General features: G+C 30.3%; 3 protein-coding genes and 1 non-coding gene across 4 annotated transcripts; 1 reads left to right on the top strand and 3 right to left on the bottom strand.

Moving 5' to 3' along the window:
• Positions 1-874: 874 nt before the first annotated feature.
• LOC123910477 (60S ribosomal protein L27) lies at positions 875-1,539 on the bottom strand. The gene has a single exon (XM_045961590.1). It carries the CDS (start codon positions 1,478-1,480, stop codon positions 1,073-1,075), a length of 408 nt encoding a protein of 135 aa, XP_045817546.1. The 5' UTR covers positions 1,481-1,539; the 3' UTR covers positions 875-1,072.
• Positions 1,540-9,456: 7,917 nt separating this feature from the next.
• On the top strand, positions 9,457-11,874 carry LOC123904560 (COBRA-like protein 6). Its single transcript, XM_045954209.1, has 6 exons — positions 9,457-9,460; positions 9,640-9,734; positions 10,065-10,521; positions 10,823-10,976; positions 11,071-11,339; positions 11,470-11,874. The coding sequence occupies exons 1-6, from the start codon at positions 9,457-9,459 to the stop codon at positions 11,751-11,753; spliced, it is 1,263 nt and encodes a 420-aa protein (XP_045810165.1). The 3' UTR covers positions 11,754-11,874.
• Positions 11,875-13,354: 1,480 nt separating this feature from the next.
• TRNAR-UCG lies at positions 13,355-13,428 on the bottom strand. Its single transcript has one exon. It is a non-coding gene; the product is annotated as a tRNA-Arg (tRNA).
• A 1,716-nt stretch (positions 13,429-15,144) lies between these two features.
• On the bottom strand, positions 15,145-17,375 carry LOC123910476 (multiple organellar RNA editing factor 1, mitochondrial-like). The gene is made up of 5 exons (XM_045961589.1): positions 16,931-17,375; positions 16,728-16,825; positions 16,573-16,638; positions 15,691-16,406; positions 15,145-15,485 (listed from the first exon to the last, which is right to left on the bottom strand). Exons 1-5 carry the CDS (start codon positions 17,302-17,304, stop codon positions 15,474-15,476), a joined length of 1,266 nt encoding a protein of 421 aa, XP_045817545.1. The 5' UTR covers positions 17,305-17,375; the 3' UTR covers positions 15,145-15,473.
• Between the last annotated feature and the right edge of the window lie 475 nt (positions 17,376-17,850).

Raw genomic sequence — 17,850 nt, 5'->3', positions numbered from 1 at the left:
TTGGAAAACAAGAAACATAGTTTGCCTACAGAGGCACCATACTAAACAAAAGGAAACCAAAATGAAAGCTACTCAAGAGCAGCAAAATTACAGCACAGCCAAAACCATCCAGCCTATAGCAACTAAAGCGCAGACAGCAGCAGAGCAAAACTTTCATCGCATAGGTGAAACCCTCAACCCGCTCCATCTCCAAGTCAAAACTTTTATTTCGACGACAATTTCAGAGGAAAAAAATAAATAAAACTCAAGTATTTCTTTTTTATGATATTCACCTCAACAAGTACCATTTTGGAAGACGGAAAAAAATACGACAGTTATACCATCGCTGAATAGCTAATTCTGTATTTTAGCAGAATCCTTTCTATTAAACTTTCAAAAATGTAATTTTTACTAAATTATGACGTGATTTCACTAGACAAACTTATACTCAATCACAATTGCGCATATTCTTGCCAAAGCAAAATTCTACAATATATATGAATAAATTATGTTGATTAATTTTGATTAACAACATTGTGGCAACACATTAGGCTGACAAAGTATTACAAACAATGGTAGTATAAAACACAGGAATTGTGATAAAGAGTGGCACGCATCAAAAAAGATAAACCACACAATTCCTCATCACAAATTGCATCATTTTTTCCTCATTTAACCTTCCATATTCATCAACTGTGAAGATTATAACTTACAAATAAACCTAACTATCAATATCTCATTAATTAGTGTCGGAAATTCCATGTTGATTTCATTAGTTATTCCATCCCCAAATCTAAACAAATTCTCAGAGTTTTCATGTTTGCAAATAAAAAGTAAACACTCACAATTAGCACTAATCGGAGCAGACAAAAAGATTAATTAAAGATGCATAAAATCAATTCAAATTCAATTTAATTTCCAGCAAAATACTAAGATTCAATAAGCACGAATATCTCAAAACTGATAATATAGATCGATCATAAATCTCTTACTGATACAAAACTAACAACCACAAGTTCATTCAAGATTCATATAAAACTAAACAAAATGTATCACTGGAAATAAAACTTAAACAAAAAAAAAATTGATTGATTCAGAATCGAAGCTTGGTGAAAAACCACCTGTTCTTGCCAGTCTTGAACCTCTCCTCAAGACGCTTCTTAGTCTCCTTGAGAGCTGTAACCTTCTTGTCCTTCGCTTGAAGAACATCAGGAACAACAGTATCCTTCAGATCCACATCGAGAGTGTAACGAGTTGGCATCAAATGCTGATAGTTAACGAGCTTCACGAATGCTTTAACCCTAGATTTCTTCGCCGTCTTCTTTGCAGAGTCTTTCTTGATCACCTTGCTAGGGTACTTCTTGATTCCGGCGACAAGACAGTGTCCGTATGGCCTCTCACGGGTACCGTCATCGAAGGTACGAACAATCACCGCCTTTTTGCCGGCGTAACGGCCTTGAAGGACAATCACTGCCTTGTTAGGTTTCAAGAATTTCCCCATTGTTGCCGCAGTTTGCTCTACCGTTCTGCAAATGCAAAACCCTAATTCCAGTTTATATAAGTAGCTCTAAAACCTAATTGGATCCACATAGGGCCATTTTTGTTACCAGGCCGGTTATTAAGAGATTATCACGGCCCATTTTACATACAAAATATCTCAATCATAAAAATAAAATCAAATTCTTTAAAATCATAGTATTGATATATGTATGGGTAAACATTTCTATATAAAAATGTATTTAAATTTTTATTTACAATAAAAAGTTATATGATTTTTTAAAAATATCATTTCAATCATTTTTTATAATTTTTATTTTTTTTAGAGGCATTTATATTTTTTTCCGAGACATTTTTTCTACTATGGACTAATTAACTTATGACTTGTGAGAAATATTTCTTTTAGTGAATTTTTTTTTCTTCCTTTTTTAGGGACCTAAAGTCCTTACTTAAGTCGTCTTAACCTTAGGTTGGCGCTACTGATTTCTTGATTACTTGTGACTTACTCCCTCCGGTCCTTTTTATAAGGAACACTTTGAAAAAATCACACAGATCAAGGAAAACACATTTAACATAGTTATTTTAATTTAATACTCTTATAAATTTAAATTTATTCCATGTTTACCCTTATTTAATTACTTTTTATTCAACTAACTTACTTATTTTTAAATTCTCTTTCATAATAAATAAGGGCATAAGTGAAATTGAACATTTAGAATATTTGAAAATTGGTCAAAGTTTCTTATAAAAAAGACCAAATTTTTTTCCCAAAGTGTTCCTTATAATAAGGACCTGGAGGAGTATTTTTTAGTTTACAATGTTGATAATAAGAACTAAACCTAAGACTTAATGCATATTACTTAAACCATTTACTATTAGACCAAATCCAGTGGCTTACTTGTGAGTTATTATAATTACTTGTGAGTTATTATAACCTATGATTATTTATTTTGCATCCGTTAGTGGTGAGTTTAAGACTAAATTGGTAATACAATGTGAGCATTTTATACTTGAACTCATAATTATATAGTTTTGGGCTAAATCAGTTTTTTTTAAAGCAAAAAGATGAACAGAAAATGACCACTAGTTTTAGGTCATGGCATGTCTGGTAGATCATCATCATCATCATAAGATAAAACAAGGGATAATATATGCATTCTGATTCTACAATCTTTTATTTATTTACTAGTAAAAGGAAAGTTGAATTGCTCATAGGCCTTCATTGTGATGATGTGGCACCTCTAAAAAAAACTCCATAATTTTATTGAAAATTTACCAACTTCTCTTAATTATTAAAAAATTTACCAACTTCTCTTAATTATTAAAAATATCTAAAATAAAATTTATCCTCCACAAATTAAATTTCATGTCTAATGATTAATACATGAATAGAAAAAGAAACCCCCATAATTCCAAAAGACTATATTTTGGCATATATAAAATGATAAATATGGATTAATAGAAAACGTAAATGACTAAATAATTAAGAGTAACCTAAATATCCATATACTTGCCCAAATAAAAAACTTAATTCGTATATATGGATCAATAAAACATTCATACGTAAAAACCAAAAAAATATATCCATATGTCACTAAAATATGTACATATAAATTATATGTATATATAATTTTTAGTATTGTTATTAAATATATATATATAATCTAAATCTAATTTTCTAAAAAAACCAAGATAAATCATATTAATATATTATTACACATTGCAAGAGGTTAAATCAACAATCAAACGATTAGCTTATCAAAAAAAAAAAAAACAATCAAACGATTAATTACAAGGAATAAAAACAATTATGATTGACCCTTAGGTATTCATATGATGCAACTATAACTGCAAAATTATTATTATTATATTATACAATTAACCCTCATGATTGTTGGAGTTCCTTTCAATAATTATATATAAAAAAAAACTGTATGTTTTACCACAATGGTCTTTATAAATATTGATACTCACACATCACTACTTGCCCATGGTCTCATATTTTGTAATCTTATTTTTTTCTTTTTTGTGTTTTCTAACCTTCTTTGTAGTAATTTCATCAAGTCATGTCTACTCTTGAGTAAATCAACTACACTATCTTATTGTTTCAAGGAAAAATGTAATTCTATTTTCAAATGTATTTTTCTCATTGTTTTTGGGATGGGTTCTTTTTTTTCTTTCAAATATAGCAATGAAATGTATATTCAAGAATAACATTGCGACAATGAAAAATATATATAACTGCAATTTCTTAACTTTTTTTTAGTGGTACTTGGTTTTAATTGAGAAGATTTGGAAATGTATTACAAGTTGGTCGTATGAAGCAAATTTGGAAGAATTTAATCTCTACTTGGTTAGAGGTGTTTTCATATGCTTAATCATCTTGGTTATGATTCAAATTAGTGGATTGAGCTGGTACGAAGGTTTTCAAGTTTGCAATTGAGCTAAGTTGTATTTTAATTTCTTTATTACTTTTAGAATAAACTCATTTAAGTCACTAAGAAAAATCGTAAGATTCCATTTAGTTTCTAAAACAAATATTAAAAGTATCTCACTATCTACCTTAAATTTTGTTTGATTGATGAATGAAAAGTGGCGTAGCAATTTAGTCACTACTTTACAATTTATACTTTTTTATTACACCAACATTTTAACTACTAATTTTGATATTCCATTGCTTAAAAAGATACATAAAATTAAAGATGCAAACAAATTAAAGAGAGGATAGTGGCATAAACCTCACTAAGAAAAGTAAAATTAAACCAAAATAGAAAAGAAAAAGAATTAAGCATATGGTGAAAATGATAAACGAAACCACTAGCTAAATAATTCTGACAAATAAAAGGCAAAGAAATCTTAATAAGTAATATAAAATGTTATATTATATTTATCTATTTTATTATTTAAATTACTCTCTAAGCATAATAGTATTTAGGAGATAAGATATTATAGTTATGAGTGAGTACATAGTGAGATAGTCTTAAGAATAAGATGACATGTTGAATGTTAAATTCTTATAATATCATGCAAACTAAAAAAAGAAGAATAGTATTTCTTAATCTTTGTACTATCGAACAGGTGGAGGGCGTTGAAAAAACAGTTATACTAAAAAAATGACCAACCAAAAAAAATGTAAAAAAACAATAGACTTAAAAAATTGGGAATAGTAAAGTCTGGATAAAATTCCACAAGTCAATATGTGAAAAGAAACTTCAAAAGAACGAGAGGAAAGTTTGTAGAAAAACTACTTGATACCTTGAATTGCATAGAAGGAAATAAACAATTACGCTATTCGATATGTAATTTTCAAAAAACGAGATCACGCGGTAAATAAAAGTATTTATATATGCATGCTTCCAACTCTATTGAAATAAATAAGGGTTACATCAAAAATAAAAAGCAAGGCCACATTTTACTATACAATTGCAACTCATATAAAGAAAGCTACGATTACACTATTAAAATAAAATATAATGCATCTTTTCAAACTTATAAAATATTATAAGAGATCTATTACATTAAAATATAAAAAAAACTACAATATAAATCAATGAAAAATATCATTTCTAAACAACTTTTTTATTTATTTGTAGACACGGGCCGACCCAAGGGTAAAGCGGCCCAAGCCCTAGATTTAGACCCCCAAAAATAATTTTTTTGGTAAAGGATTTAGGCCCCAAATTTTTTTTATCACCTTTATACTATAAGAAAAGTTTACAATCTCTATTAAAAAACTTTTTCATCATCTCCTTTAATTAAATTAAATCATTTTAATTTTAATTATCAATATATCAAATTATCACTATATAATTTCTTACACAAGGGACCAACTAACTAAAATGAAAAATTAAATTAAAAGGGACCAACTAATATATAAGATTTATATAACCACAAAATATTCATGACTATTGAAATTCTTTCAATACTAATAAAAAAAAACGTGTGTCTCTCTTCATTGCATAGTTAATTGGTTCCTAAATGAAAAATTTAATTAAAAGGACCAATATAACCACAAAATATATTCTTTCAATACTAAGAAAGAAAGAAAGAAAAAAAGTGTCTAAGACTATTGGAATTCTCTTCATTTCATAGTTAATTGGTCCCTAAATGACAAATGAAAAATTTAATTAAAAGGGACCAACTATCGATATCGATTTATACATATCCATTAGAATTATCAAAAATTGGATGGATTTTCAAAAGAAATTGGATGTGGCACTCTATAAAAAAAGTTTCGATCTCTATTAAAACCTTTTCATATTTCATATAATAGAGTTACTCTAATAATAAATAATAAGCAATAATAATATATTAAAAAAAAAACTAACACAATTTATTGTTGTTTAATTGAGACAAAAATGAATTGCAAGCAATGAAAGGTGGAACGATGCATCATCTTATTGTTTTATTAATTGCATTGCAATATATTATTAAAATATATATTGTTTGTTATAATTCCCTATTAATGCAATTGAAAACAAAGAATTCTTGGAGACACTAATATTGAATATGTAAATTTAGCTAATTATCAAACACAAGCTCTATATAAAGTTAACCCAAAAGCTAATTATCACCACCATATTGAATATGTAAATTTACATTGAAGTCTAGCTTCTATGTTTTAACAAAATTTTAATTTATCTATCTCATGGCAAAAACTCTATGGTTTCTTTGTCTAACATCTCCATGAGAAAAAGTTATGCATCTTCACCTTCCATATGTTAAAGTTACACATTATAGTGTCTTGAATTGATTTAAAAGCTATCGTGTGCATATATATAGTTACATCATAAGTATATTGGTTTTTGTCCTTGGTAGGTGATAGTGTCTAACCTCTTAGAATATCAGGTATGTCTACATGTGATTGATTAAGAAATTGATATACATATATGTGATAGTTGCCTATTAATATGTTTGTAAATTGGAATTTTTCTACTACTCTGAGTTTAAAACATCTCTAATCATTTTTTATATTTCTTTTTTAGGTTGGATATTTTTTTAAATATCAACCGGTGTTTTGTTCGATGATTAATTAAACTTTGAGTTGAATCGATTAATATGAATATGACTATTTTTTCATGTGAAGGAGGAGAACAGGATAAAACATACTTCTATTTTTGCTTACGTTGCATCCTTGCTCCTTATAAAGCCTATGAAATGACACATCATGTAAGGATGTGTATTTAACTCTAATGGGAGTTTGTAAACCATCATTTTTTTTTAATTGATATAATGTTTGTAATTAGATAACTTTTCTTTTTCATTTATTATTTTATTAGTCTAATGTTTTAGCTTATTTGTTTCTTATTTTCTTTTTCATTTATTATTTTATATAAGGTAGAAGATTTGTATAAAAAATTGTTGATTAATAGGAATATAATTAATTTTTTTCATGTGAATAAGTTGAAGAGGATAAAAGAGACTTCTATTTATTGATTTTGAAGTGCCTTAAAATTTATATAGATCGAGGGTATATTGATGTTGGAGGCATTCAATTAAAAGAGGACAATCCAAATAATTTAGAAATATAAATATGTGTCTCATTTTTAAATATTATATTGTCTACAATGTGTAGGTGATCTACTTGATCTAGATCAAGAGAAATATAGAAACAAAAACAAAGTAGAAATTAAAATAAGTTTTTTTTTTGTAGTTGACACTCAAGTCATGCGGTTCTTATAATTGTAATACACGCAAGAAGTATATTGATTCAACTTGACTTAGAGGTTGTCCAAATATATAATCTTCATGCATTTATCGTATAACATTTGCCTAATTCTGGATGGTTCAATATGAATATATATGAATTTTAATAGACGGTCCTATTTTAATCTACGCATGTCATCTTATTCTTACAACCATAAAATGAATCGATGAAAATAATTGTGCTAAATACTTTTTCCTCCCACTTAGAATTGTACTAAAAACTTTCTAAATTAAATTAAAAAAAGACAAAAATTATTAAATAAAAATTGTTGATGCTCATTTGTCAAAATAAATTTTAGAAATTATTAAAACCGTAGATGTTAAAATATATTTACATATATTTAGAAAATATAATCACACATATATTTAAACATATTTACACACAACTAAAATTCATCAATAATTCAAAAATTATTAATTTAATTTACATAATAATATAATTTTTTGGATAAATTAAGTACATATTCTAAAATATTATTTACGTTACGGCTGAAAATAAAATAGTGGAATATTTATAAGAATAAGATGACATTTCTTTAAGCAAATAAGAAGATGACACATGTTAAATCTTAAATTCATCTATAAGACTTTCTTTACCTTAACCAAATAACTAAACCTAAATTCAAATATATAAAATCTTCGTCCAAACTTATATATTAACAACAACAAATATTCGAGTTTATATAATATAATAAGAAAAAATAAAATAAATGTTCAAGAAAATATTAAATAAGAGGGACAAAAACTAACAATAATTTTGAAGAGACACAAACCTCGCCAAGTAAAAGAAAAACAAACCAAAAACAAAAGGACCAAGCAAAAATAAATGTGAACCAAACAATAGACTAAAAAATTGGGACTAATAAAGTTGGAATAAAATTTCACCAAGTGAATAAGTGAGAATAAACTCCAAGAGAACGAGAGATGAGTAAGTAGATAAGCTATTTGGAACCTTAAATTACATAGAACGTAGTAAGCAAATACACTATTTGATACATAATTTTCAAAAAATGAGATCACGTGGAACAAATAGGCAAAGCCACCATATATGAATCATATTCTATAATCAAAACTTATTTTAACATTTCTCATGAGCAATATTGTCTACAAGTATAATTAGGTATGCATCCAACTCTTATTGAAAATAATAAAATAAGGAATACATCAAAAATAAAAAACAAAGTGACATTTGACTATAAAATTGCAACTCATATAAAGAAAACTAAAATCTTATATGATTACACTAATAAAATAAAAAATGATACATCCTTTCAAACTTATGAAATATTATAAGAGATCTATTACATTAAAATATAAACAAACTACGATATAAATTAATAAAAAATCTAATATTTCTAAACAACTTTTTTTTTACTCATATACTAATATTAAACATAATCATATTTTAAAATAATATATATTATTTAACTATATGTGATTATAGTTATCACAATGATTATTTTTTTATTTATAAAAATATTTTAATTATATATTTTAATCGAACCCGTGCAACGCACGGGTTTATTCCTAGTAATATATAATAGAACGGTAGGATAGGGCAACTAAATAATAGATGGATTTTGCGACATGGTGGCAGTACATGAGTTTTTTTTTTTTTTCTACAGTGAAATAAGTTTCATTCATTCGAATACTAATATAAGGATAATACAATTAAAAGGATTATGAATTGTCAAATTTTCCATCCACATTTTGAAACCAATACTAATAATTAAAATAGTCATTTACACACTAACAGTTTTATTCCTCCTTTATGCTAACCCATTATATTGTTGTGTAATCTATAATTGTGAAATCTTTTGAAATATAAATATGAAAAATGCTAACGAGTATACCATTTATAAGAACTTTAAATAGTATTGTAACTTTTTATAAAAAAGTTTATGAAAATATGTAAAGTCAAATGCATTGGAAATTAAAATATTTAATTTTTAATATATTCCAATAAATAAATAGTACTCACAAGATCTTGTTAGTTAGACATTTCCCAAGATCCAATATATTTAGTCAAAAAGGAAAAAAGATCCAATATACATGCATTAAAGGTAGCCTTAATTCCTTAATTTTTTTTTTTTTAAAAAAAATTTATTGTGCTGGATTGGTTGTAGAAAATGAACTAACTTTCATTCTGGTTGCTACAAATGGCATTGTACCTTTTAGGTTGTTACAGAATCTCCTTATGTAATGCAACACTGTAAACACACACTTAACACTGAACAAGTACACACAATTTGTTTTCCAATGTACACAAAATCAATGGGTAACATTTTGATTTTCATAGTCTTCTTCATCATTGTCTCCATAACACCCTCTTGTAAGCATTTCTATACTTAATTATCCATCCTTAGACCATTATTATTTTATTTGTTTAGGAGATACTTGTTTTTATGTAAATTAAATTAAATAACAAGAAAAATTATTGTTCTTATAAATTTTGAGTACTATTGAATGCAGATGGATATGATCCGTTGGATCCTTTTGGTAACATCACCATCACATGGGATTTCTTGTCCGATAACGAAGACACTATCGATGTAAGCATTTTCAATTTCATTTGCTACATTTTCTTGTTTGATTCTTACCAAATTTAGTTGAATAAAGTTTCAAAGATCCTTAACAACTTAAACAATGAGATTGTAAAAAATAAATAATGGTAGCTTTTACAATATGTATGACAATATAATACGTGGGGTGCACATAGTCACTTTCAAGGAGTCAAACCTTGTCTGGTGATACATAATTTATATTTATGGAGAAAAGTTAAAATTTTTAGTATTTGTTTAGTTATGAGGTAACAACCTTAATTTTATTAGGAAGCTATATTCTGATGTAGTATGGCTTTCATATATATTAATTATTTGAAGGTGAAGGTATCAATACACAATTTCCAACTATTTCGCCACGTGGAAGAACCTGGTTGGAAATTGGGTTGGACATGGAGAGGTCATGAAGTGATTTTGGCAATGTTTGGAGCAGAGGCAATGGAACAAGGAAATTGCACATTATTTAGAGGACAAGATAAACCTCATTGTTGTAAGAAAGAGCCAGTTATTATTGATCTCATGCCTGGTGCACCATACAACATGCAATCTGCCAATTGTTGTAAAGGAGGGGTCTTAACATCATTGACACAAGATGTTACCAAACATGTTGCATCCTTTCAGATGAATTATATGAAATCATCAACCTCAATTTCAGGTAGTAATTTTAGTATGCCTGAGAATTTTACACTAGGTCTTCCTGGTTATAGCTGTGCCAAACCATTTGAAGTTCCACCAACCAAATTTACCAAAAATGGACATAGGTGGCTGCAAGTCCTAGGTGAGTTGTGCTCTTGCTTTTATATCTGAGTAGTGCTCATGTGAATGTTAAGAAATCTCACATCGGTCGGTTGCGAGATGGCCTGAATGTGTTATCCTCACCTTACAAGCCGGTTTTGTAAGGATGAATAAGGCCACCTGTATACCCAATTCTAAGATGTTATTAGAGTCTCTCCACGATCCGTTGGACCACCTGTTATCAGGTTTCCGCTATCGTGGCCTGAATGCTCAGAATCACTAGATGTCATCCTTTTTTATTGAAACATGATGTTTTATTATCACATTTTGTGGACTTATTGCAGAAACTTGGAACGTGACATGTACTTACTCACCGTTTTTAACATCATATACCCCAAAATGTTGTGTCTCCTTCTCTGCATTCTACCATAGCGACATTGTTCCTTGCCCTTTATGCAGCTGTAATTGCCAAGGACAACCAAGAGCAGATTGCATAGAGTATAACTTGTTTGTTTTTCTTATTATACTTTTTGTTTTTCTTTCTAAATGAAATTCTTCTTATTAAATTACATTGTTCTTGAAAACTTTTCAGTTCTTATAAGACTTCAGTGTTGAAACTTCCACAAGCAAATGATGCAGAACCAGTTGTGAGGTGTTCACATCACATGTGTCCTATACGCGTTCATTGGCATGTAAAACAAAGTTATAGAGAGTATTGGAGGGTCAAGATCACAATCACAAATCTAAACATCATAAAAAACTATTCTCAATGGAATTTGGTTGTTTTACATCCCAATTTGCGAAATTTAACACAAGTTTTTAGTTTCAACTACCAACCTTTGCCAACTTATGGAAATTTCAGTAAGTCACTGCATTAATGCCATTTAAACATTATTTGATGATGGACTAATGTTTTGAGTATATGATTGTCAAGAATGATTACTGTTTTGAAAATTATAACATTCTTTTGTTTGCAATGCATAAATTTCAGATGATACAGGGATATTTTGGGGCCTAAAATACTACAATGACTTGCTGCTAGCACATGGAGAGGATGGGAATGTGCAAACAGAGTTGTTACTAAACAAAGATCAAGGAGAGTTCACCTTTAAAGAAGGATGGACTTTTCCGAGAAAGATTTCGTTTAATGGAGATGAATGTGTTATGCCATCTCCTGACCATTATCCAAGGCTTCCCAATTCATCTCATATTGCTACCAAAAGCCCTCTCATGTGTTTGTTCTTGATGTTACTATTAACAATATTGTTCTTATAATTTGAGTGAAAGGATGATAGTTTAATAGTATTTCATATTGTGTGAATTTTCTACAATCTTAGTAGAATCTCATTGCATAAAGTAGTATAGATAGATAGATAGTTAGATATTCGTAGAAGGATTTGTGTAATGTGCATAAATAAATTAGTCTTGATGTTTTACTTAAATCCAACTCGTCAACTCATGAGATGATTTCACTCCTCAGATGATTTCGTCAACAAAAAAAAAAAAAAAACTCATGAGATGATTAACTTGTGTGTCAATTGAGTAATGGCTCACTAACTTTTATTTCTACCAAGTTCAAAAAAAATAAAATAATCTTTGTAGTATTCAACAATGTATGAATCGGGCAAATTGGATTCCTTGTAGTCACTGACTGCACACATTCATTGACCGATTGAATGTATGATCTCGATTAGACGGTCGTGCAGTCACTGACTGCATGAATGCGTACAATAAGTGAATACGGGAAATCTTGGTCTAGAACCGGGGAGCATTTCGGAGATAGAAATTTAACCACTTTATAATTTGGAAATGATTAAATGAATGATTATAGTTGGATACCATGGATTTTGAGGGGTCAGTATAGAATGAGTCTATGCTGATATGAGTATGGCTTTTCTCCACCTTGACTAGGGTTGGGAATAGGCCAGGCGGCCTACAGGGGCCTTTGGCCTGGCCTGTATAAGTCTGGCCTGACCTGGCCTGATTATTAAAAATGCCAGGCTTAGGCTTTGAAAACGGCCTGTTTACATAAATAGGCCAGGCTTAGGCTTCTAAAAAGGCCTACGAAGCCTGATAGGCCGGCCTGTTTATAATAATAATTATTTATATAATATTATTATTTATATCTTATAAAAAAATATTATTTATAATAATTATTATTTTTCGTAATCGTATTTATTATTTTATTAGTTTTTAATTATTGTGTTAATCATATTATTAGCTTTTTCTTAATGTTGTAGAAATTATAAAAATTTAAATGTAAATTTTTTAAGGCCTGTTTAGCCTATTTAAAAAAACTATATAGAGAAGCTTTAATGTAACACAGACTTTTAAACAGGCTACAAGGCCAGGCCAGGCTTTTAAAAGGCTCAGGTCAGGCCAAAAAAAATAACATTTGATAGGCCGCAGGCCAGGCTCAGGCCTGAAAAAAAAATCATAGGCCAGGCTTAGGCCTGTCAAGGCCTGGCCTGTTCCCAACCCTAACCTTGACTCATATCTTGTGTTCCAAAACATATATTTCAGTCTTAAACACACACATTATTTTGGTTCTACAACACTAGAATACAATAATAAGCATATATAGTTCAATTTAATTACAGCAAGAACAATATAGAATTCATACAGCAGTATGATTAAAATGTTGCTATAGAATACAAAGTGACAAGCATTTTTGAAGTCCAATACCATTAATTAGATCATTTTAATACACAATAAGGACAATCATTTTAACCAGCATTCAAACTCACAAACAGTAAAAGCCTAAACGCACATTTCTATGTCTCAAAACAAACAAAATGAGAGAACTGAACTCTAATAAACAAGTTGAGCATGCATAATAACAGAGGAAGAGGCTCCAAAAAATTGAAAAAGATGAACGACCACAGTGGGAGTCGAACCCACGACCTTCTGATCCGAAGTCAGACGCGCTAATCCACTGCGCTATGCGGTCTTTGTTGTTGTTGTCTTCTCACAAATACCAAACATATAGTCTCCGAAACATGTAGCCACACGAATTAAGAAAGAAAAGTGACGAGAAATAACAAGGGGTTGTATTTTATGATTTAAGAAAATATTGTATGATTTGTTTAAAAAGAATAAGAAGAAAATATTGTATGGAAGGAAAATATTTTAACTTTTATTTCTCTACCTTTCTCTTTATCTCTCTCTCTCTAGATTTGTTTTTCTCACATTTTTGTTGTTCCATTTTAAACATCATTCCATCCTATCTATTTTATTCAAATTTTGCTTAAAGTCTCTCTACATCCTATTAGGCATGGCAATTAAAACCCATATTCGCGGATACCCACCCAAACCATACCCGCTTTGACGAGGAAAACTCGAGTTGACTGAGTTTGGGTTTGGGTTTTCCCCGATTTCAAAAGATGGGTTTGGGGCGGGTAATGGGTACATTGATACCCACCCCGAACCCGTCCCCGAACCCGCCCCGCTTATACTAAAAATTAGATTTCACCTTTTTTAAATTAGAAACGCTTAAACAATCTATTTACGTTCATATATTTATTTTTTATTTTAATTTGAGTATTAAAGAAACCATTTTCTCTATTTTTTTTTCTTTATTTAAAAAAATATTGTTGAGAGAAAATAATTTTGGACATTTAACTTTTTTGTTAATAAAAAAATACTAAAATATAATCTAAATTCATGTGGAAAAGAGGCGTAATGGGGATACCCGAAACCCGATGGGATACCCGATCCCCGTTGGGTATGGGTTTGGAGTTATCATTTTTATACCCGCTCAAATTTGGGATGGGTTTGGGGAAACCCGAACTTTATGAGTTTGAGTTTGGGAAGGACAAAACTCGTACCCGCCCCATTGCCATGCCTACATCCTATACTATACAGATGTGAATTATTTTTAAGGAATTAAAGGGTATGCATCGTTAATGTATGTTTTTTACACTAATATCCGATAAAGGGTCCACAACTTTGCTAAATTATGTCACATTTTATATGGTTAATTTGAAACAAATGTCACATGGAAGAAATGCGGTATCTTATTTGATGTTTGTAAAATGGTTTACAATAACTATGTACCCATTAAGCTTTATTTTTAAAGTGCAGTTATAAAATCGACTTATGCGACTTCACAAAAGGATAAATTGATGTTCATAAAGTGCAGAGTTATCTTTCAGAAGCAGCTTCCAATAGGGGTTTTGGAAAATACTTGTTCATAACTTCACATTTATTCAATCCAAAATTGATGTTTTTAAATGCTTTTTTATAAAGCAACAAGGAACTGAAAATGCTCAGTGTAACTCAATTCTGTATGGTGATGCTGATGCAATCCAAAATATGGGGTTCTCTTGCTTAAAGTAAAAGGGCATAGTATGATCTTATTTTATGATCAAGCACAGGGTCATTCAAGTTTGGATTAACTAGTTTATTAAAATCTATAAGTAAACATTGAAGTAGATAAAATCAGTTAATACTAATAGTCTCTAAAATATATGAAAATCTATTAATATAGTCTCTAACATTTTAATAGCATGCGATTAATATGACAAATTTATATAGTTTAGAGACCAAGTTATAGTTTATTCTTACATTATTCTAAAATGAACTACTTTTTTCCTTTAGGAATTGATTTACACAAAGGTTGCAGGGGACTTGTTTCACAAAACTTCTACATGTTATGGTAGAATCATGCAGGGAAAATTGAATGAAGTTAAAATAACATTTGGACAACAAAAAAATTGTTGTCAAATACAGTGTCATTTGCAAAGGATAAAAAAATGAGAGATAGAGAGATAAACATGCTGTCACATACATGTCCCAGTTCAAACATGTTTATCAAAACCAGGCGGCAGCTAGTAAAATCCTTCATACCACATCAACCTTTGTAAAGAAATCAAAACATGGACAGATATACAATGATAACTCAAATAGATTATATTTTTTACTCCATCGGCAACGGCAATGACATGCAATTTAGTAACTTCAATACAGGCCGCCCCAGCCAGTCTTAGACTACTATCAATATCTTCCCTGCATATGATAACAAAAACAAATCACATTTTGCATTGATTGAAACTAAGAGATTGCAATTTTTCCAACAGCACATTAACAAAAATATAAGTTCGCCATTTACAGTGTCGCATAATTCCTAAAACAAGGCGAGCATTACTTCTCTTCAAATAAAAATTGTTATTCGTACTTATATAAACTTAAATATTGCTGCATTCTACGATACCTCTCCAGTAGATTTTTCCTTCTCAACTTGTTCAAATTCTTCCATATATGATGGTTTGAAATCCCATCCACCTTCACTAGGCACAGGATCTCTTCTTTCTCCTTGTCTTGACGGACCAAAGTTCTGCTGTGGCACATAATTTCTTTCTCCCTGTCCTGGAGGTCCAAAGTTCTGCTGAGGAACATAATTTCTTCTTTCTCCTTGTCCTGGCGGTCCAAAGTTCTGCGGCGGCGCATAATTTGTTCTTTCTCCTTGTCCTGGTGGCCCAAAGCTCTGCTGTGGTGAAGCAGGACCATAGGTTTGTTGTTGGGGATAACTATGAGGTGCTTGGTTGATGTTCTGTGGGGGTGAATAATTTTGTGAAGGTTGACCATAGTTGGGTTTGGGTGGATAACCTTGTGGTGCTTGATTGTGGCTCTGTTCGGGTGGATAATGCAGCGATGCTGAATCAAACCTCATATTTGATGACTGTTGTGGAGGACTCTGCGGTGGTGGGCCATAGCCAGAGTTCTGTTGGGGTGGATAATTTTGTGACGGTCCGTAGTTTCTTCCTTCCCTTGGCACGGGACCCCGATTGTTGTAAGAGGGACTCCCTTGATTGTTTGGCATTGGATTATTTTGCTGATTGAGGTATCGTCTTCCTCCTTGTTGTTGATTTCTCCCGTAATGTACCGGTGGAGGTCGAGGGATGATTGTTCCATCAATGTACTGATCTCCTATATCACACATCAAAAATTGTTCTCATAATCAAAAGGGTGGCTTAGTATTTAAGAAATCATAAATAAAACAGCTTACATTGAAAATAAACTATAGCAACGAACGAATATCTCCAATCAACAACTAACCACAGCGCAAGTTAAGAAAAACAAATAAAATTCTTACCTCCATACTGCTTGTTCACAGGATCAATGTAGGAATCTGGTAGCACAAAGATAACTTCAGGAAGATCTGATAAAAAGCACAAAAATCCAAAATTAATTTCAATTATCTCAACTAAATTAGGTCAATGAAATCTAAGTAGGAAAAACAACAAATACTTTCAAATTTCTTGGACTCTTCTTCAGTCATAACAGCTTGAAATCCAGTGTAAGTGGTTGTGCTGCAAGCATAAATCTTCTTCTTTGCCTCTTCCACACTAAAAATCACACATTCAAAATTAAAATTTCCAAAACCCTAATACATAAAATATTCAGTATTCATAATCAAAAAATCCAATTTTTTTTTTATTAATGAAAAGAACCTGATATTGAGACCCTTAGCACAAGTTTCTTCATAGACACGAATCATTTCTTCAGGTGGAGGCTTGTTATCTCTGCCAAAATCCATGACGAAGAGCCAGTGATTGTAATCGCAACCCTCGAAGAGGATCGTATCAGGACCAAAATTATCGACGGTGATGTTTCTATCTTCATAACGAGAAGACAGAAGAGAAATCGATGTCGACCTGAATGAACGGGATTGAACGGTGAAATTGGGCGATTCAACGCGTGAAGGTGATGATGAAATCGAGTGGGTGATTGGGACTGAAAGTGAGGTGAAAGTTGCTGAGAATGAATGGTGGAGGCCGGAGAGTGGTCTCATACAGCGGCGGAAGAGAATCAGTGACGATGCCATTGGTGCAGTGATTGGAAAGAATGGGTTTTTCGGAGGTTTAGGGTTCTCAATTCTAAAGCCTTTGCGAATTGCTGCTATATAAATAAATCAATATAATAATTGTATTTTACAAATATAACCTTCACAACTAAGCCTATAGGACTGGAAAAAAAAATTCACAATAAAAAATTAGAAAAAAATATTTATTAATTCTCATGAGTTTTGCTGTAATTTTTGTTTCTAAAAAGAGGAAGACATTCGTAATTTATACTTCAATTGTCAATTTTTGAAACAAGTGTGGGGAGTATTTTAAGTGGTTGAATGTAGATTCAATTTCTTTTGAAGGAGGAATCATTTATTTGATTCATTTGGTGCATTGGTAAAAGGTAAAAGGTAAAAGTGTGTAAATATTCAACACTTAATTTGGTTAGTTATTACTTGGAGTAAGCGGCGTTTTTATAATAACATATGTTTAGAAGAGAAATAGTCAATTTATCAAAATTAGTGAATCAAATAGTTTTAATTCCCTAGTTTTAGTTTATAGGTTCAATAGAAAATAATTTTATC

The sequence above is a fragment of the Trifolium pratense genome, linkage group LG2 (assembly GCF_020283565.1).
Source record: "Trifolium pratense cultivar HEN17-A07 linkage group LG2, ARS_RC_1.1, whole genome shotgun sequence".
NCBI classification, from domain to species: Eukaryota; Viridiplantae; Streptophyta; class Magnoliopsida; order Fabales; family Fabaceae; genus Trifolium; species Trifolium pratense.
The sequence above is the reverse complement of the archived record's forward strand: the minus strand, read 5'-3'. Positions and strand labels throughout refer to the sequence as shown.

What these genes read in the sequence shown, in the direction of transcription:
- LOC123910477 (XM_045961590.1), bottom strand. Translation starts at nt 1,480, where the DNA reads ATGGGGAAATTCTTGAAACCTAACAAGGCAGTGATTGTCCTTCAAGGC.
- LOC123904560 (XM_045954209.1), top strand. An exon ending in CCAAGAGCAGATTGCATAGA is followed by an intron (nt 10,977 to 11,070) that starts GTATAACTTGTT and finishes AAAACTTTTCAG; the next exon opens with TTCTTATAAGACTTCAGTGT. An exon ending in GCCAACTTATGGAAATTTCA is followed by an intron (nt 11,340 to 11,469) that starts GTAAGTCACTGC and finishes CATAAATTTCAG; the next exon opens with ATGATACAGGGATATTTTGG.
- LOC123910476 (XM_045961589.1), bottom strand. Translation starts at nt 17,304, where the DNA reads ATGGCATCGTCACTGATTCTCTTCCGCCGCTGTATGAGACCACTCTCC. An exon ending in GCTAAGGGTCTCAATATCAG is followed by an intron (nt 16,826 to 16,930) that starts GTTCTTTTCATT and finishes TGTGATTTTTAG; the next exon opens with TGTGGAAGAGGCAAAGAAGA. An exon ending in TGTGAACAAGCAGTATGGAG is followed by an intron (nt 16,407 to 16,572) that starts GTAAGAATTTTA and finishes TGTGTGATATAG; the next exon opens with GAGATCAGTACATTGATGGA.